At 49.2% G+C, this 20,806-nt stretch overlaps 5 protein-coding genes across 5 annotated transcripts; 3 read left to right on the plus strand and 2 right to left on the minus strand.

Moving 5' to 3' along the window:
- Positions 1–4,260: 4,260 nt before the first annotated feature.
- On the plus strand, positions 4,261–5,193 carry BO85DRAFT_503759 (uncharacterized protein; the record flags this gene model as incomplete). Its single annotated transcript, XM_025664251.1, has 1 exon — positions 4,261–5,193. One exon carries the CDS (start codon positions 4,261–4,263, stop codon positions 4,894–4,896), a length of 636 nt encoding a protein of 211 aa, XP_025511627.1. The 3' UTR covers positions 4,897–5,193.
- Positions 5,194–5,812: 619 nt separating this feature from the next.
- Positions 5,813–8,150, minus strand: BO85DRAFT_503763 (uncharacterized protein; the record flags this gene model as incomplete). The annotated part of the gene is made up of 4 exons (XM_025664252.1): positions 5,813–5,980; positions 6,202–6,218; positions 6,289–6,432; positions 6,505–8,150. 4 exons carry the CDS (start codon positions 8,148–8,150, stop codon positions 5,928–5,930), a joined length of 1,860 nt encoding a protein of 619 aa, XP_025511628.1. The 3' UTR covers positions 5,813–5,927.
- Positions 8,151–8,695: 545 nt separating this feature from the next.
- Positions 8,696–9,996, minus strand: BO85DRAFT_442030 (uncharacterized protein; the record flags this gene model as incomplete). Its single annotated transcript, XM_025658823.1, has 4 exons — positions 8,696–8,757; positions 8,813–8,915; positions 8,952–8,981; positions 9,364–9,996. The coding sequence occupies 4 exons, from the start codon at positions 9,994–9,996 to the stop codon at positions 8,696–8,698; spliced, it is 828 nt and encodes a 275-aa protein (XP_025511629.1).
- Positions 9,997–12,117: 2,121 nt separating this feature from the next.
- BO85DRAFT_503769 (WD40 repeat domain-containing protein) lies at positions 12,118–13,511 on the plus strand (the record flags this gene model as incomplete). Its single annotated transcript, XM_025664253.1, has 2 exons — positions 12,118–12,853; positions 12,911–13,511. The coding sequence occupies exons 1-2, from the start codon at positions 12,135–12,137 to the stop codon at positions 13,509–13,511; spliced, it is 1,320 nt and encodes a 439-aa protein (XP_025511630.1). The 5' UTR covers positions 12,118–12,134.
- Positions 13,512–16,665: 3,154 nt separating this feature from the next.
- On the plus strand, positions 16,666–18,897 carry BO85DRAFT_503771 (TolB family protein; the record flags this gene model as incomplete). The annotated part of the gene is made up of 3 exons (XM_025664254.1): positions 16,666–16,939; positions 16,991–18,638; positions 18,693–18,897. Exons 1-3 carry the CDS (start codon positions 16,729–16,731, stop codon positions 18,895–18,897), a joined length of 2,064 nt encoding a protein of 687 aa, XP_025511631.1. The 5' UTR covers positions 16,666–16,728.
- Positions 18,898–20,806: the final 1,909 nt, after the last annotated feature.

Raw genomic sequence — 20,806 nt, forward strand, 5'->3', positions numbered from 1 at the left:
GTGCGAAGGGGTATTTGCGATATTGTAAACATGATACGCCTCTGTGTTCAAGCAACCAGTAGCCTTGGTAGTAAGCTTCTATCGGGACTCCAAGAGAAAGACCTGTTGGCAGAATGAGATATTGTGCCAGGACCAGAAAATATAGGATAAGTATATATGAAAGACATAATGTATGTTGAACTGCCGTTAGGCCGCGTAGGAGGATGATGAAAGGCTATGAAGTGGAAAATTGGAACATGAAAGATGCTAGCTATGCCGCCACATCAATGGTGATGATTAGAATTGGGATTTCCAAGCCAACGTAGTGGAAATATGGCGTCTGGCAAGTAGCTGAGTAATTAACAGGAGATGGGCTGATCATAAGTATCATGCTAGTATCGATGAGTCGGTCGAACCAGCTTCAGCCAGAGCACTGACGCAGTCGTTGAAAGAGGTTATACATTAACTGAGAAGGCTTCGCTAACCTGAGCAGGAAAGAAGCTATCTCAGGTAGAAAGGCCAGCCGTCCCCTTGGTGTCTCTTCGTGGAGGCTATTCCCATGGGGCAGATCGGAGGCGCCAATGTCCTCAGTGGATTCCTCGACGACAACGGTAACTGCTTCCATTCTCTTGCCTGTGTATATGAGAATGCTGACTCAGTGCTTTGTTCATTGAGGCACCGGTGGAAGAGGGTTTCCCCATCCTTGTCAGAAAACCGGCTACACTTTCAGGTCGAACGAAGATCAAGACCTCAGCCCTCATCCCTTGTCTGTGGGGATAGAGAAAATCAATCGCGAAGAAGCTCTCTAAAACATCAGCTGAAGGCCGTTGATTCTTTTGAGTAGGTCATTTGCCACACTGGATATATTGGAGGTCTTTCGCAAAGGCATAGTCCAGTTATACTTGATGCAGTCATGATTCCGGCCCTTTTCGTAAACCCTTATCATTGATCCCCGTTATGGGAAATGCTAAAGTCAATTTGACCTTGAAATTCATGCCCAAATCTCCATGTACTGCTATTTATGGTAGAATGATAGCGTGCATGGGTGATATGGTGCATTATGAGGCATGGAATACGCCAGTGCCGGGATCTGTGGCTCCATGGATGATTATGAGGATAGCAAAGAGCACGGTAAAGGGCCGGGGGGTTTATATAACGGTTGATGGGGCTTGGTATATCGGGAACTTCCTTGCTTCTCCAGTATGAATCCTCGTGGTCTCTGCGGTGAGAAGGGTTAGTGCATTGGATTTTACCACTTACGAAGATTTTGCTTATATTGTACGGAGACTGCCGTTCGTCCAGATCATCTCTTCTGGCTTGCAAGAATAAAAGCCAGGCCCTTTTAAGGTTTCCATTCCGCGTAGCTTGAACTGACCCTGAGCGGCAACGCCATGGATATGGAGTCAGCAGATCAATTCCACGCCCTATTACCACGTCAAAACCAAGGCATATATGGGAGAATGAATATAAGGTGTCTAGGCCAATGCATGCGGCACAGTACTCACTCAGCTCGGATACCTGGTTGTTCCTACTTGCGTCTCTGCTCACCGCCCCCCTTGCCTAACCTTCTCTCTTTGAATTGTATGCATCTCACAGATTCAACGAGCCACAGGTAGTCTCCAGCTCGTTTGAATAGACTAAAATTCTACGTACTCACATAAAGCCTAAGTCCAGACACTTGTTCAAGCAGATTTAGATTTACCTGAATGATCTTCCTTGTAAATTTACGTGCGATTGCAATAAGTTGGCAACTTGAGATCACTCAGCGCAGCCTTTCTACAAGACTACTACCACAGCTACTACTACGGTCTAGCTAGGTACAGAGTCCAAATAGCAATCGTCTACGGATATTCTGCCGGAAAGACAAAGGTGGGGCGGCATCAAGTACAAAATAATGTCAGTTTCTGTGCCACAGTCTTGAGTCATTCGGACTCCGAATCAATATTGTTAAAATAATCTTGAGCACCGATTCCTGTGCATCAGTTTTGGGAAGTGGCATGTCATTAATAAGACATTGCCAGTGATCTCTGATACTGATTCAGGATAGATTTGTCGGGGATGGCAAATCTCTGCAACTGAAGTAGGAAGAAAGGCTTACACGAACTGTGTCCTGCCTCCATACACGGGCCTGAACACGGCGGAATCGCCTGTGTAACTCGCAGACAGCATCTGCTGGGGCTTACCTAATGACTGTAGGCTAGTATGTGGCTGGTGTCTGTTTTGGACAGGGGCAAATAGCTCGGATTGGATGAGTCCATGCCCAAGATTCTGGAAGGAACTACTAATAGTACAGTACGATACCGCCTTCAGGTGTAAGACCGAATTAGGTAGGTGGGGTAGGAAAGTGCACGAGCGACGCATTCCCAAATAGGTAAGTGGGGCAGACAAAGCAACTCGGGTAATCGACATTTTAGATAAGTGTCTTCTCTCATCTACTATGAGGCTCTGTTGAACCACGTGGGGGATATAGCCCGATGGTTAAGTAGGCTGGAGGTGTATACATGGATTGACTCAACCCTACGGAGTGTCGCTGGCACTGATGTCTCCTCTGACTAGTAGATGATTTACTCTACCTGTTGGTGTTCTTTGAGAGGCACTGGAGAGCACGGATTGTTTGGTAATGAAAGCTGAAGCTGTTGCTGGCCGTATGAAGTCCTGTAATCTGACAGGGACCGGAATCTATTCCCATCGTGTCAGCGAGTCCACCCCCATCGGGTGGAACCACCCACCAGAGGATGGGGATCGATCGTCACAGCTAATGATCCGGGCATATCCGTGCTGAACTATGGAACGGGAGAGGTTGTGGTTCAGGTTTATAAGGTTAATCCTGTAAATAGATGAACGAAGTTAGAAATGAAGCCAGGAAGGGCATAGTAATAGTGATGGAAAAAGGAAAAAAAGCACAATGCGATACAATGATCCAGCGGAGGGGCTGCTACCACTATTGGTTTCAGCCTACCACACTCTTCTGCGAAAGAGAGCCGAGCGCCTAAAGTAGAAAAGGTTGATTCTAGGTTTCGATATCTCAGTAACCCCACCTCTGAAGCCCTGGTCCTGGGCTTGAGAGATCTGATCCGTCCGTCCAACCGGGTGCACACCAGGGTAGTGGTGTCACGTGTTTGATCGGAGCCAGGAATTGAAACCTTCGTGGCTGTGGGAACAGGAGTCCCTAACCGGCCCTTCTGATGATGTTAGTATGTTGACTGCCCGTATTTGAATTGTTTGTACGTCTGGGATGCTCTGATTTGCTCGGCCTTAAGTAGCAGGGCCCCGCACCAGCGCGTGCTTGGGGATGCAGGGCCGGTGCAGGTAGGCGGGACACACTCCATACACCAACGTGCAGTTTAAAGAACGTAGCGCGGACATCAAACAATGAAATCCATCACGATAAAGGTCTCTTATCTGATATCCGGCGACCGTTGCCATTTGATGTGCTGCCTTGGAATCAGAATCCCGTCGTTCCATGGTTCCGTGTCCAAATGTCTGCCCTTCGCAAGATCGATCGATATGACGTGTACTAAACAAGGATTGAAGACTGTAATCGATGGAGGGGCCCTCGGAGGGTGTTCACTGCGCCTTGCGCCTGGAACAGGAATGACTAGCCAGCTAGAGCTACCAAGGACATTGATGAAGTATTTCAACGTCCTAGGCCACAATGCGTGTAGATTCTCTTTGGTGATGGTGTGCTGTTTGACAACGGAAGTGAGAGGAGGGTTCAGTTGGGGTATGACGAAGGTCACGCGTATTAGCAGAAGATCTAATGAAGGGATAAGATCTCGGATCATCACGCCCCCGTCTCGGTAGGCCTGTTGGATAGAACAACTCTTGACAGCCCTGGCACGTATCAAAACATACAATCTTGGTTCAACGTCTGAAAGTCGGACTGCGCCAGGAAAGACAGGCGGCCCGGGAAGAAATCTACAGAGAGTCCAAGTTCAGGTGGAACGGACTTCCGCGCCTTCGAGGGTGTCGAGCGGGACATCATGATTGGCCGATGACGGAGAAGGTACCGGTCAAGGCACGAACAAGGCGTAGTATTCTCAATAAAAATATACAGCCTACGAGCCGCTTCTACTGGCCGTACCTCTTAAGTATTTTGAAGGCTTCTAGATATTCCTTCCCCACCCCAAGCACCGCCAAACATCCGGCTACAGGACGCCTTGCCTCAATACTCCTCATTCTTGCTCAATATCACTCAATATTCCTGGCAGCGGATCTAGTCGTTGGTCGTCAAGCTCTACTTGCCCTACTTTCAGATCAGGCGATCAGATGCCACCCGCTATGCCTCATTCGGACGGGGACACCTCTCCTCGTCAAGACTACTTAAACCGGGTCGGAGCACCTAAATTTGATCCTTTTGCAACCATCGCTAGTGGTGCCGACGATCAGGAGTTCGATCACAGCGGCACAACCAATATTGACCACAGCAGTGCCCACACTACGACTTCTTGGTCCCTCCCTGGGATTAGCCCGGACAGGACCTTCACCGGTCCCGACACTTCGAATCCCCTTGTGCTACCCTTCGGCACTATTCACGATTATGATGAGTGTACCCTCTCATGTACCCCTGACTGGGCCGCGAGTGTCTGTATTGATCCGAGTGCCCTTGCTGAAACAAAGGACGATTATCCTATGGACGAGGTCGCCCATAAGGATTCCACCCCTGCCTCCCAATCTGTATCTCCCTCGCCGGGGAATATCGACGATCATGAGGAGGGCACCGTCTCATGTACCCCTGACTGGGCCGCGAGTGCCTGCATTGGACAGAGCTCCTCTCCCGAAACAACCGACAACCGTCCTATGGACGATGTCGCCCATGAGAATCCCACCAATGGCTTGCAATCCGTGTCTCCCTCGCAGGGGGGGCACCATGAAACAAGCCGTAAATCAGCGTATAAACCACGTCTTCCTGTCTGATATAAATACTGACTTTTCCTAGGAGGCACTGGTGCTCGGAGGCAAATTATTCACTAAACATTCTGACCTGAAACGACACGTGTCTACCATTCATAACATGACAACTGGCTCGCGCGTCCCGTGCACAGATTGCCATAAAACGTACACTCGCAAGGACAACATGATGAAGCATTGCAGGAAGGAACACGGGGATCCGAATGATGCGAATGCGTCAGAATAGGGATCTTGATTGCTTTCAGGTTCCTGCTATTAGTGGTTGTTGATCACTGAGGTGAGAAAGGCCACACAACGTGTTCGTTTCACACTGACAAAGGGTTTTATAGTCCATTGCTATTGTGGCCTGAGTACCACTCCGTTCTAACGCCTCTTCGCCGCTAAAATTCGCTTGTCAATGCGTCCTTTCACTTTGCCCGAATGCGGAACCACCGACTGTGATGAAGTTTTGAGGGTATCACTGACAACAAGAAGGGAAATGAGCAGAATGACGGCCATAAGAATACTTGGTGTCACGATCTAGCGGGGTAGGATGAGAGAGAGAAACCAGCATTGTTACACATGGACACATGACCATCCCCAAACCTCTGATGGCGGTTTAGATGTTTCTCCTTTTCTATTTCTTGTCTATAAAGACAGACCCCATTGATTGCATGGAAGATCTTTGGATTCGACTGCGTGAAGACTGCGGGTTTATGTCATGTGGGGACTTATCTCTCTCTGTCACCTCGCTAGCTATGCCACTTGAACTAAGGTACAGTGAACGCTTGCCGGAGGCGTATCCTTCCACCGACAGGCAAAACATTGATGAGGGGCCAACCTCCTCCAGTGACAGATATAATGGCAAATCCATAAACCAATCGGACGACCGATTACAACTGAGCTCGATATTTCCTAGCCTTCTAGCCACCAGGGCATCCATAACAGTGAATCCCTACGCTACGATGCGGTATTCGGCTACGGCGTTCCCGGTGGGTTTTGAAGCCCAAATCGATGAGATTCACATAACATGTCATTTGCTACACGGCTAGAATGACTCAAACACCCGGTGTTCTGGGGTGTAGGGCGGCATAATCTGGGGTCAAGCCGACTATTACAATATAGAAGACAGTCTGATCTGCCTTGTACGTTAACTGGCTAGGAGAACTTGCTACAGATTTACACGAATTTATATGACCCTTTGGCAACATGTTTAGTCACATTCAGATGGAATTTTTATGGCTACCAGAAAGTTCACTACATCCAATAGCTAATCTCTTTGCAAATTATGGGGCAAACTGGGAGTAGGAAAGCATTGTAAAAAGAACGTACGCCTGAGCAATGTTACTCTAGGCAGTCAACAGTATCCAATGATACGCGATGAGGAAAACCATCAAATAAACAAACATGGTCACGTACAGTGAAACCTTCCGGACTGCGGCTCTGTGGGACTGACAAAGTTGTTCATGATGTTGAAGACGCTCGACATGATCCATCAGATCACGAGGGTGGCAGAACATCCCGTCCTCGCCCTCGTCTACGGACCAGTCATCGGACTCGGCTCTAGTATCGAGTCAATCGCTCCTACTCTGGAGGCTCTCGGATATGACACTAGGAGAATCGTCTTCCACGTACACTTGGTTTGTGAGGGTTATCTCGTCGCGGGGACACTCAATTCGATTGCTCTCATCAATATTCAGCCCGTCGTCGTTCCGAGTAGGTGCCGAGCTCTTTCCTCTGTCCAGCTCGCTGGACTGATTTTCAGAGGCACCTTCGGCCGTCTCCTGACTCTCGGCGCTCTCTTTGCTTGAAGGGCTTGTCTGACTAAGGGCTGCAGTACCCAGCAGAGGTGCATACGGTTCGGGTTCGCTTTGTGGCAAGGATCGAGCAAGGGTACTGTGAGCATCGAAATACTGACTTCTGGACTCGAACTCGGATTCTGGAGCGTACCATGTTACTGTGAAGCTATATGGATTAGAGCCCTCTTCAGTCGTGCTATACCAGGCATTCGGAGAAGGGTCCGAAGGTTTGCTGGTGTCCTGGATATGAGAAGGTGTCGACGAAGAGGCATTCAAATCCCCATGTTTAGCTGTGCTCTCCGGGCCCTTGGTGGCGGGCTCATTCCCAGTAGAGCCAAGCTCCTCATCAGAATTTGGGCTATCAGTGGACGGATACGCCCCCGGCAAGCGTTCACTGTGGCTTCGTTCGAACGGCATGGAAAGACTGCTCAAGTCATTAGAATAAGCCGGAGTTGATTCAAATGCTGGCCAGGTAGATTTGGCTTTGAACAAAGGTTGAAGCAAAGATGATCCGTCTTGAGCAATCGATGCACCAGTAGTCTGGGACTCGGGTGAGTTCAGCTGTTCCGCCTGAGGGGCGGATGTATTACCAGCTGCATTTTCACAGACATAGGTGTCATCGAGCTGTAGTAGTGGTGTTGCAGAGTATACACTCGAAGCACCCGAATCCAGGGCCACAGTTGACTCGTCTTGCGGCCCTTGAAGGCTGGACACATCTTTACCCTCTGTATTACGGGCTTGAGTTGTTGGATGGTCCTCGCTTGGAGATTCGGAGGCGGTAGATGACTCGGAAGTGAGAAGCGCGCTGGAATCAGTCCGTTCCACCTGACGGCGTGGCACCCCAAATAAATTTCCAGCATCGACGTTGTGGACCGCTGCACCGCGGCGATGCCGGATTTGGGGGTGTTGCGCTGCCTGTACCTGGTTGATCAGAAACTGTTGAACATAGTCACTTTCTTCTCTCGTTGAGGATCTGAAGAGGCCAGGGCCCTCGGGCCGACCTGGTCCCGCATATGGTATGCGTGGAGGAGCAGCCTGGGTCAGAGAAGGGCGTGAGGGTTTAGAACTAACCGACAGAACAGATGTAGGTAGTTGGCTCCTTGTTCCTCCCATATCAGAGGTTTGCTCGTTTGCAGGAGAATTGGTCTCGACTTCCGGAAGTGCATCAATCAGTGATGCCGTCCTAGGCCATCCTCCCGCATCATCGTGCTGAGTTTGAGCAAGGTCAGCGGTGGTAGTGGGCGGTGGTGCTGAAGCATTGTCGGTAGCAGGGGCACCAGGGGGGGCTTCTTCGATTTGGATCAAAGGTTGGGACCCGTCACTTCCGAGATCATAACCAGGAGTTGGTCGGCTCGCGGGACTTCCGTTCTCATCGGTAGCGCATTGGCCTTCGGTTGGACAACTGGTAGTAGGTGTGTTGCTCTCAGGGTTATAGGGCGAGCCTTCAGACTTTTTGTCCCACAGTGGTAGAAACGAAGGCATTTTCGCTTGAATCAAAATGGATAGGTGAGGATATTCGTCAATGGGGTAGGGTTCTGCTCGCAGAGACTAGTAACTAGAAAGCGTATCGCCGGTTGTAGCACTAGAAGAGTTTATCTTGTCAATTCGAGCAGACACGTAGGGTCTTATATAACTGGTGGCCCATGTACAATAAAAGGGTCATCGTGGGGCTTCTAGGAATTTCCCTTAAAGAAATACTAGGTTGGGGATATTCCCAATGCCAGGTATACGTGAGATTGGTATGTTCCTTAAGGTAACGAGCAAACTGAGATTCGATGATTCTTACGTCTATTGAAGCTAGATTTACATTGGAAGGAAATGTAGTACGATTTTGCCACTTCACGAAAATCCCATCTCGCTGTTAATTACAATTCGGGAAGATACTGAAACTTAACATAGGTAATTACCAGCAAAGGCGCATGTGTAAGAAGTAGCCTTCCATTTTTTGGAGGATCTAGTCACTGTGCGCTATTACTGAGGAGAGCATACTATCACATCAGACGCCGGTATAATTACTCTCGCCCTTTTCAGACACCTCGAATAGTCAGAATCCGAGTGACATGTTTTTGAAGATACGTTGCAGACGAACCTGTTTAAAAGGTTGGTGAGATAGTCTATATTGACATTTATCGGGCGGGAAGTACCTCCTATCAGGGCCATCTGCTTAAGAGTCATCTGATGGATATGCCGGACATGGGAGACAACAATTTGTGTTGAGGCAATTGGCCAATGACCAACACACGATGTCTTTTACACTCAGAGTCCAAGTTCGACACTACTAACAATGGAGATCTGGGCGCGCGCTACACGAAACTATAGGGCTGATGCCATAAAAACATACATTTAATGAGAATTTGTGTTCATTTGATAGTCATTGCGGTTGTGACCGATTCTCTAGTCTTCTTCCATCAATTCTTCCTTTCTTCCGTTTCCCGAGTAGGTCTAGGTCCACTCCAACTAGCAAGGAATTTTGAGAGCCAGGAGAAGATAATGTTGGAAACCCGGAACAACCAACCAACAATCCAAGACTTATGACATCTACACAACCCGAGAATATAAAATGCCAAAAGATCAATCTTCAATTCTCTAGAGCCTTTCAAGGACTAAACATGCAAACATCACCCTTATGATGATGGTAATCATGCACACATTTTTCGAAACTGCTGCTAAAAGCATGGCGACAGATTCGACAAACACAATTGTCGGGATAGTTGTGATCGAGTTGAAAATGATCGTCCGCTTCATCTTCATCATCGAACACCCTGTCACAGATTCTAACTAAGCATCTGATTTTTTCAGGGCGAGTGGTCAACAGAAGATCATCAGGTCTTATGCCGCCGTATCTTTCTTCTATCTCCTCTCGGAAGGAATGACGTTCGTAAGCAGGTTCTGGGTCTCGCAGCATCTTAAGAAGCTTCGAATCTTTGCACTGACAAGCACCCCCATTCAGCATCCTTGCTTCTGGCAAAGCTTGCCTGTGTTGGGACGCAGGGTGACCTGAGTGTTGAGTAAGATGCTGATTTTGAAGCTGTGGTGTCACTCCAAAGTTGGTGTGACCCTGTTCAGCTGCCGGGACACTATTATTCCACTTTGCAGCAGGGATAGAAGTACCATAGACATTTGAGAGCACGGTGGTATCCATCAGCTCTGCTTCGTCAGGGTTTTGCTTAATAAGATCCAAACCAAGAAAGTTGGTCGAAGTAGGTACTCCTCCCGCTAGTGCCGCGGTGCATGTTCTGGTGCTGTCAGGAGACGCTATGGAGGAGCGACGCTCGACAGACTCGCCATGGTTCACATCAACGGTATGAGAAATTTCTCTCTCATCCATTTCGTTTGTAACAACTAGCAATGGCTCTGTTTTGGGATGCTGGTAGATGAGTAGGTATAGAGTAGACCAAGGCCAAGAGTCTGTGCCTATGTAGCATGCTTGCTTCTATATGTCTCACAATCTTCCTACGAAGCTACAGTGCTACCAAGGCTCATCAAGAGAGGCGCATTTGGACAGTACCTCATGTGAACAATGTTAGGTTTTCCTCGGTTTCACCCGAATTCTAGTATTACTTTCGAAGGCCTAGTCTAGCAGCATTGTTTCTGAGATCAGACATTAGCAGCAAGCCAGCCTTGGCTTCATCTTAGCGTTTCCCACCTATCTCCGTATTTGATCCCAGCATAATGGTGACATTTCCGGTGGCCGTATTCCCCAGTGCTAGGATGTGGGATATTCCTATGTCGTCTGCCACAACATTCCCGTCTGCGATTACCCAACAACGAGCCAAATACTCATTACTGGTATGTTCCAAAGTTCTGACCAGTGGGTGAATATGATCACACTTTCCGATGTTGTCCTTCGGGTTCCTTGTTGCCAAGCCGTCAGGCGTGTAGTGATTACGCCTGATCTTATGGCAGAACCCTGGTTATACTCCTTATCACATAGATTGTTGTGCGTGGTTAATAATGATTTCATTGCCTACAATGTGTAGTATCCTGGAGGTCCCAGCATCGCCACAGAAATTTACCGGAAGACACGACTACTTCTGGGGTCTTCTAAGATCACCAGATTCGGGAGGATTCGGCTGCGAATCTGACTCTCAGTGCGGAGACGTAATAAAAGCGCAGTAGGTGCAAAGACACTCAGATGGATAGTGCCGGGGGCTAAGGCATCCAGAAAACCTTTGCACGTATTCACGGGGCACTCGATGAACACAAAGCCCTGGCTTCGTTTACCTAAAACTGTCCTGGACATCCAACCTCCCGACTGCTCCTTACCTCTATGGTCGGGGAGGGAAGGATTTGGCGAGAGACAATTAAACCTCCAAATCCCCTGAGCGAATATTGACCACAGACACCCCATGCCCAGACTTCCACTTCTCGTTTAATCTCTTGGCATTGTTATCTGATCTGCAGTGCCATTTCCCCATGAGTGTGATGTGTCCGTGTCCCGATTCTCGGCATCGGCGGTCGGAGATTAGATTGTGAATCAGCACCGAGTCCCTGAAACACGTGCAGCCTCGTACCCAAGCGAACACGAAATATAGGGAATAGGCTATATGAAATTGCATTGCCGTGTGTCTGGCTAATTGGACCCTAAAAAAGATTAGATGAAAGCACCACGTGCTGTAGTATAAGCAGACATCAGTCGCTTTGACTGGCCGAGTCTGGCAAATTCTGTCATGTGACACCTTCTCTTCGTCTGTTTGACTGCCTGAGGCATACATAAAAATTTTTATCTTGCATGACATCACACTTTAACTGATGAGCCGATGCAGAATTGGACCAGCAGAAAGAGTGGAACTTTGAATCGCAAGGTAACCGTCCTTGATATTCCTCGAATGTCCGTTTGATTATAGTATATATCTACCAGGGTATTAGAAGAGCTACTTTTGGGCCAATGAGTGTTTACTGCTTACTCTCAGATCGCTTATTGGTGTATTACGATAAAGAGACACGCCTCCCTGATAGTTAAATGTGCATCTTAAATCTTTCCTCTATTTGTCGCAAAGCCATGGTTATGATGGTCTTCTTGCAACCGACTATTCCTTGAATTCATTTGATAGCCTTTATACCTGCGAGGATGAGTCACAGACGACGCGTCAGCTTTGGTCCACAAAACAACCCATCTTACTAGTCCAGTGTTGTGATAACAAACTGTTCTGAGGACGAAGGATTGTTAGCATATAAAGAGAGCTTCTTGGCCTGCTTGGTGTTAATTGGTAGTCGCAGGCTTTCGAGCTATTGTGTTTCATGTTACCTTGCATGACCTGGACTTGATTGGTGCGCAAAACAGTTAGACGTGGCCTTTCCACCCGTAGATAAGAAATCGTATGAACTAGCGTTGATTTATTAGGCTGCAGCAAAACTATCCCTGACTCATCACTGTGGAGTTATATTGAAACACATAAGAGCTCTTAACTTCGTTCTGTTCTATCCGTCTGTCGCATTTTCTTGAAATCGCAAATTCGTTACAAGATGGCTTCAGATGCACAGTCAATTAGCTCTCTAGAGCAGGAAGACGACATCATGTCCTGCGGTGAGAATGAGTATGAAATTGACCAGCACAAATTTCTCAGACATTGGAAATACTGCATCCGTTCGGATTTCGCTTCCCTGTCTGGTGTACCGGCGACTTGGGAGGATGGCCATCCAAAACACTGGGGACAAGAGGAAGCGAAAATCTTCCTGGATGGGGAGGCGACCACCCCTGCTATAAGTCCAGACAACCAGCTGGTCGCCGTTGGAATTGCAAATGACATTCATGTATTCCGTGTGGACACTAAGGAGCGGATCGATGTGTTGCGTGGACATCCTGGAGAGGTAATTACTCTCGCCTTTGCACCTTCCCTAGATGGAGGTTCTATCGACCAGCCAGATGCGCCACAGTATTTATTATCCTCACAGAGCGAAGATGAAGGTGGAGTTCATGGCTATGTCATAGTGTGGGAGCTTGCTCAGAACGGCAAGAAGATGTCTCCCCCGAAAAAGGAAGAGGAACAACCAAACTTCGCTGCATACCACGACGAAACCGGCTCCATGCATTGTTTTCCAGGCGATTTGGGTTCATTTGGAAGCCAAGCTTTCAGCCCCGACGGTAAAACCATGGTTTATGTTGTCCAAAATATGACAAGCGACTATTACACTGGCCAATGCCGATATTCCCCCTGTGTCACCCTCTGGGATGTGAATACCAGGTCAATTCGACATCAGCTATATGGTCACACGGACTGTGTCCTGTGGATCGGTATTAGCCCAGATAGCACCCTTGCTGCTTCTATATCATGGGACGGCACAGCACGGATTTGGGATGTTCTATCCGGCAGATCAATTCATATTATCGGACCCTTGGGCGGCCAGCTTTGGTGTGGTGCCTTCTCGCCAGACTCTAAATTTTTGGCTGTCAGCCGAGGCGGCGAAAACCTCATTCACATTTACAATATCACCACGGCGCAGCAGGTCTCACTTATCGAGTTACCTACATGGTGTCGCTCCATGTCCTGGAGTCCGGATGGCAGCTTTTTAGCCGGCGGGCTTGAGATCGGTGCACTCTGCCTGTGGGACCCGTACACGGGGATAGAAAAACAGCGGTGGTCTCTGAAATTCGATGATTTCATGATGCAAGAATTTGCGACGATTGCGGGTGCGCAATTTGTCGGTGACAGATTGATTTTTCGGATACTTGAGGGAACGGTTGAGGTATATGATTTAGATACGAACCTCAAAAAGCAATTTACTCGGGGACCGGATGATAAGATTAGCAGATGTCCTCGCGGAGAAATGGCTTGCTCGAGCGATTTCAAGATTCTCATCGTTCCCGATGTTCACCGAACCTTACGTTTCTGGACGCTGTAGGCAGTATCGAAGTATACAAGTCAGATGTTGTTACATTCTTGCTGTTTTGAAGGCGGACACCGTCATCCCGATAGATATGTCTCCGCAGCAGCGTAATACGTCATCTGGTGTATCAGAAATATGAATGCGAAAAATGGAAGTACTATGCTGATAGAAATGCACGAGCACATGTATCTTTTGAGGTGGATTTCTCATCCGGCTGTTTGTTGTCTAAACGATAAAAGTCATTCCCATTATATCCCTGAACTAGATAACCGAGATTAATTGTGTCTCAAGTACCGTTTTGCACAGGGACGTACTGATTGAGGGTTAACAGTGTGGCAGAAAGTTTTGTCGCACAATTTCCTTCGTGTTGATTTGCAATTACGACTTGTCGGGCATCATCACGCTGAATCGCCATAGAGAAATATGAAAGATATCACGCAACTGTAGGAAAAGCTCACCTGCACATTTAGCAGAGCCCTGTGAGCAGACAGATATGGTTACTTTCGAACACAGGTGCATGTTGCTCTGTTCTGACTGACACCAATATGATCTTGGGTGGATACGACAGTTATTTATAGTAATCAGACATATCATGAGACCTTTGCAAAGCGAATTGAAGGCTCTCCAGTGACGTTCGGTGCCAGGAATTGCATGAGGCATGAGGCGAAACAGTCGCGGGTGGCTGCAAATGCATGTTGGTTGTTGCCTGTGGGGAAGACGCGGGTGGAAGAAGGTTATTCACCCGCACCCGCACTGATCCCTCGGCGAAGCAGCTAGAAAACTAGTCCCCCCGGCGTGCACGCAACTGTTGCCTGACTCCGACGATCAATTGCCAGAAGCCATCCACAACCAGAACAGTCTGTTGGCATAGAACGCGTCAGAAACATCAGTTGTGAGAAGTTTCGAGGGCAAAATCTGTTGAAACAAAGCATCGAGTGGATCCACGAGAGCGCAGATCATTGCGTCATCAGCGCACACTTGACTTTGAGCCGTCCTTTCAAGGGCCGAGGAATTCAAAGCAGGACCACTTTTATCCCCGAAGTGTGAGGACCGAAAAGGTCTGATTACACTCGTAGTTTCATGAGTTGCTAACTATGTGATAGTAGCCTTATTCAGCAGGTATCGTCGACTCAATCCCGGGTGCCTGACTATCATCGTTTCCGCTGTTTCGCGTTTCTTGACTCCTGTTTTGCTGCTCATGACTGAGCCAGACACAATAATCTAGAATAGTTCGGTGGAAGTTGATCGCGAGAGATAGATAGCAGTAAAGTTTGGAAAAAGTATCATGATGTTCGCTGTCAGAATGTTATGATTTGTAGCCCTTCTTTACTTGCAGGTAGCGATCACGCTGTGTACCGAAAATTGACCAGTGACGGAGGTTAAACCTATTTTGTCTCACACCACGGCTGCCAAATAGTGACGTTAGTCACAATTGACCCCGTGCTTATCTCAAGGACAATCTCGATCACTTCAATATGGCACACAAGATGTCTGCTGCAATTCTAGGCAGCGCAATTAAACCTTGATAATGTCCCTGCAAGTGGCCCTGGATCCTCGACTGCGCCACGGAAGCGGCCTGTATTCTAAATTTGTCCGCCACTAGGAGCTTTTCTAATCTCAATGTCGACTGCTATTGTTCCCAGCTTTACATAATTGAGATAACCGTGTCGACAGCGAATTGGATAAACATCACTATGTGTCGTGGCCACGTTCTTTGAGCTTCCAACCTTCTGCTTTGGTTAGTTCCGACCGAGAGCCGTATACCTTGTGGATATCGTATCCGGTTGGTAGCTATGAATTCGGAATAACGCGACTGCGTGGCGCAGGTAAGTTGAATCCTTTCACAAAATCAACACGGGGATTGGATCTAGGGTCCGGATGGTATCTTCGCTAGAGCAACAACCCGTCTTATTCCGGTCCCCTGCAGCTTCTTGTTAAAGGGCTTAATTTCCGACATCTGCATCCTCCTCTTAGGACGCAGGTGTGTCAGCACGATTTTCCATCATACAAGACGGAGATTTGGCGAGTTGAATGGGTCATCTCCCGCTACCATAACGCGATGAAGAAGTCTGGACAATTCGAAGGTGCACATTTTGAGGGTCTTGATTTGTGCAAACCGAAAAAAAATACCCCATACCCCGCCTGTGACTGGCGGGAAGACAATGGGAGAGAGGGTCACAGCACGTAATACGACGGCGGTCGGTGGTCGGAACGTTCCTGCGGACACGCTCCGACATCCCTTTGGAATGCACCAGGAAGGAGCTGTGGGGCTGGTTGTGAGGGCCCCGGTCCATTTGGCGGTCAGACAATTACGAAGCCGTTGTCCGATTGGAGTTTCTATAGATAACACTGCCCTATGCTGGCACAAAGGATGATGCTAGACATCCTGCAGCCTGCGAGGGACGAGACGGGATGAGGCAAGCAGTTGTGTTAGATCCGAGAGACGAATTCGGCGATACTGGCGTCCAATGGTCGTGGTCGGCATTGATTACTTTTTGGGTCGCTAGAGGACGGGCCAAGCCAACGGCCAAGGCGCCGACGTCCTACAGACGGGCCTGGCGTGCCGTGCCAAGCCGGAGATAATTGATCGTCATCTACAATGGCGAAAACAGGGAAGGAGGGTCCGACAACCGCACCACGGTGCTGATGAAAGTTTTGCTGATCGTTACCTGCTCATCTCGCGTGGGAGAGGGGTTCTGGTGACCCGTGGGAGTCTCTAACTACAGTCTGTCGCTGCCCTTGGGCCATGTCATGCGGTATAGCGAGTGATGTGTCTCATCGATAGTGCATACGACTCCTATTGATCAAGGCTGATTGGGCCTCAATATGATCATAGCTATACCACGATCTCAACTACCAACAAGTGCTGACCCAATTCTGCAAGATTTGCAGGGCTGGAATAGATTTCTTCCGCCTGCTCTCCAACGGATCCCATTATTGATTGATAAGTTAATCCGATCCACTTGGATAGATTAGAATTCGAATTACGCCTATCTGATGGGCCCAGCCAATCCACACCTTGGGGGAGAGTGAGGCTTGGCGAGCTTTGCTACCCCCGAGTTTGTCACGGTCCAAGTAGCCGAGATGAAGGATGGTTCCCCCGTCGTTCTAGCAATACTTAAAGGTGTAGATCCCTCCCTCTCAGGTCCTACAAGAACATCGTCTCTCACGACAATCTCTCGCCAAGTCGCATCAACTATCCTCTTCTTCCGTTCTTGACTGGGTAGGCGACATGCGTATTTCTGCTGCTTTTGCTTTGGCTGGCCTGGTGGCCGGCTCGGCCGCTGCTGGCTGCCCGTACGCGGAGCGCGCCAACAACGCTGCTGCTGCTGCAGCTCCTGCGGGCTGTCCCTATGCTAAGCGCGCCGCTGCTGCTTCTACGAAAGAAACCCCCGGGCTGGCCCGTCGGGGTCCGATTGAGGGCAAGAAGGGTATCTTTTACAGTAAGTGGTTGCCTGATTGACCCTGGTGATTCACGTACTGACGGACTCAAGTGAACCGCATTGGGCCTTCCGGAGGACAGTTATGGATCTCGAATGCCGACGGCACCAACGCAACTCAGCTCATGGGCAACCAGACCAATGCTTTTGACTACCACCCTACATGGTCTCCGGATGGAGAGTGGATTGTCTTCACCAGCGAGCGCCGCGGTCCGGGTCAGTCGGACCTGTACCGCGTTCGCGTGGATGGTTCGGGACTGGAGACACTTGCGGCCACGGACTCTGTTGAAGACATCGGTGTTCTGTCTCCCGATGGAAACAAGCTGGCCTACGTTTCTACTCAGGGCAACTACACCACCAACATCTGGGTCAAGGACCTCACCTCTGGACAGGCCCAGAACTTGACCGATACCGAGGCTAACAGAGCCGACAACACCTGGCCCACCGGTCACTTCCGCCCCTCCTGGTCTCCCGACGGAGAGTGGATTGTCTTCAGTTCCGACCGCAACACCGACTGGACCGGCCACAGCGATGGTACTGGCTGGGAGCACACCCAGACTCTGGGTGTGTACGCCGTCCGCCCTGATGGCAGTGACTTCCGCACCGTTATCCGCCAGGATGGTTACTCGTTGGGTACCCCGCAGTTCTCGCCCGATGGCAAGCGCATCATCTACAACAACATGACTACTGAGAACACCTACGGCTGCCATGGTGTTTCTGCTCAGCAGGAGGCTGTCACTGCACAGATCTACAGCGTAGACTTTGCGACTGGCTCCAACGTCATTGCTCACACCTCCGGTAGCTACCCTAAGGTCGGCCAGCACTACATTGGCAACTCGACCAACATTGGATACTTGGTCAAGGCCGGAGACGAGGGTATTCACTACACCAAACCTGACTTCAGCCACCAGAACTTCAACCTGACCAACCTTCGCGATCCCTGGTGGTCCCCTGACGGCTCCAAGCTGGTTTACTGGATCCCCAACTGGACTCAGCAGGCTGCCGACCTGGAGCTCTGGAGCTACGACAACGATTGGGAATACCGCTACATGGATGTCTTCCCCATGCATAACACCGTCATCAACCGCATCGCATCCACCCAGAAGGTCCTCGGCAGCGCCAATGGCTCTCTGGTACACTCTTCCCCTCTGTATACCGACGTTGTTGATGCTCTCGACTCCTACGACATCTACAACATCAGCAACTCCACCGAGGTCGAGTGGCTCCTGGAAGGTAACTCGGGTGCCTTCCAGCCCTCCTGGAACCCCGACGGCACGGAGCTGGTGTCTGGCTTTGGAGCCTGGTTCGTCAGCCGCACCACAAACACCGCCAAGATCTACCGCACCTTCGCCAACGGTACCTGGCACACCAACCTGACTGATGGATCCGACAACTCTGGTTTCCCATCCTGGTCTCCCGATGGAACTGCCATCGTCTACCGCAAGTGGAGCCTTGCTACAGAGGCCCCCTTGGGTCTGCACATCCTGAACTTCACCACCGGCAAGACCCACCAGCTCACTGACGGCTGGGACAACACCCCCGGCTGGTCCCCCGACGGCGAGCGCATTGTCTTCACCCGCAACAACAACTGGACCGAGTCCTACGGCGCTCGCTGGTACGCCGATCGCTTCGATATCTACACTATCCGCCCTGACGGATCAGAGTTGACCCGCGTCACTGACAGTCTGTCTAACGATGCTCAGTATGTCTATCTCCTATCTCTTATCACTGACTCATAAGCTAATGAAATATACAGCGCTGTGTGGTCTCAGGACGGCCGCATTATGTGGAGCACCGGCATGTACGGCTTCAAGGATGAGAGTGCTCTCTTCGACGACACCTTCCAACCGTACGGCCAGATCATGGTCATGAACTACGACGGTACCAACAAAACCCTTGTGACAGACACTATCTGGGAGGATTCAATGCCTCTGTACATGCCCAACGAGTACCTCGAGTAAGGTACTCTCATGCTTTGATGTAAATACTTCACTTCTTCAGTTGCTGTATGAAAAAGTCGGATCCTGCTAGGGACGTAACTGTATCTATAGCTGAAAATGTGTTTATGATTTTATTACCTTACTATCCTCTACATCACCATTATAAGACTCATAATTCCAATTCCTTATAATTTGTATCCCGATACCTGCTCTAGCCCTCTAAGTCAGAAGCTATCTATGCAGGTGCTTCGCATTTGAAGCAAAGCGAATGGCACGGAACGCCCGCGATCCCTCTTTTCGCCCAAACCAACCATAGAACGCTTGCTTCGACACAGGGATGTCGTTTTGTCTTAGCTAAACAAAGCCGGAAAGACCACACAAAGCGTAGTCATACAGAAAAAAGATGGAGATACAACCAAACGTAGCAGCTGACCAGCCATCCGCCTCCAAATCCACTCTCATCTGTCCTCTGTCCATGCTCCCCCTTCGATTCTTTCGTGAAAGATAACAGCGAACAGACAATTGGACCTTACATATGCCGCCCTACGTGAAACATACTACAGACACCAATTCTAACCGAGGCCCAGACCCTTCGGCTACAGCCGTGACGAACCCCATCGACTCCCCCGATGCCCAATGCCGATCTCAATTGTAAGCTCGCTTAGACGATAGTCAATGTCCGCTCAGACCTCACATTCGCGGAAGCTAAGCCCCATGTGGTACCTCCGTGTCAATCAGGGCAAGGGGAAGCTTGCCGTGTACCCTAAGAGAGGCTTATCTTTTTGTTGGTTCGGTTCGGGAGTTTGGCTCGGTCGAGACCGTGAAGGATTTTTAGCGCGGTCCACTTTGTGTCATGCTGATAATCAGGCTTGGGGACGGGAAGGTGTCTTGGGGTGTGTTGCTTATCGTGTTAATTGATGGGAGATGTTATGTGTAGTCAAATCAAGGGGTATTCCTAATGAATTACTGTCGCGCCAAGGAGACAAAATAGATAGTGAAAGAGGGGGCTGGGAAGAGGGAAAAAAGGAAGGGACGTGTCATATTCTACGAGACTGGGGTTCCCATGCCATGATCAAGAAGCGTTTGGGGGGTCTCTGTTATCCAACACGTTTCTGGACGTGTTAGCCCTCCTACTCCTTAAGTTCATGTACTCCACGATGACAGCGTTATCGAGGTAAAGTTGTGTGTGAGAACTAACCATCTCGCCTTATCGATATTGACCAATTGTTGACCATAATGTGCAGCAAATCTCAGTCCTACAACACGACACGACCGGTGTTGCGAAGACGGCTTCCTTATTTAACCACATGGGCACCACAATCCTACGGTCCGCTATGTTGGGCTTCGTACTGTGCCAGAAACGGTTCGCTCGCGGACGGTCATGGGGGCTTCACGATCGTATCTTGCTTGATCACACAAACATCAGCAGTGGCACAATTTGATGGTACGGATCTTCTTACCTGAGCTCTTCCTGACAAGTTTCACTTTCTGTTGACTAAGAACGTTGACTATTCGAAAAGTGAGGTCCTCGAAGCGCCTCCCAGACAAGAAGACATTAGAACACCACCTTAACTTGCAAACAAGCGCCCATATAACACAAAGGAAATATTCAGTATCAATCAAGATGAACGATCAATTTGATATTCAACTCCCCGTTCCAGTCAACGACAATCAAGAAGGCAAGGACAATCTAAATAAGCAACCTGTTGTCGGGGAACAGTAAAAGAGGAAAAGGAAACCCTGAGACATAAGAAAATGCTGTGGCTCATGTGCGAATGTGGCATATATCCTCCGAAACTCGCAACGGAATATATTTGGCGTTTAACCCCGCTGGACTGTGCTACTTCGTGTGACACATCTCACCAAAAAATGGCTTTCTCATGCCTCGTGTAACCCAGCTCGATCAGGATAATATGGCACTATGCCCCTT

Source organism: Aspergillus piperis, assembly GCF_003184755.1.
Source record: "Aspergillus piperis CBS 112811 unplaced genomic scaffold BO85scaffold_22, whole genome shotgun sequence".
NCBI classification, from domain to species: Eukaryota; Fungi; Ascomycota; class Eurotiomycetes; order Eurotiales; family Aspergillaceae; genus Aspergillus; species Aspergillus piperis.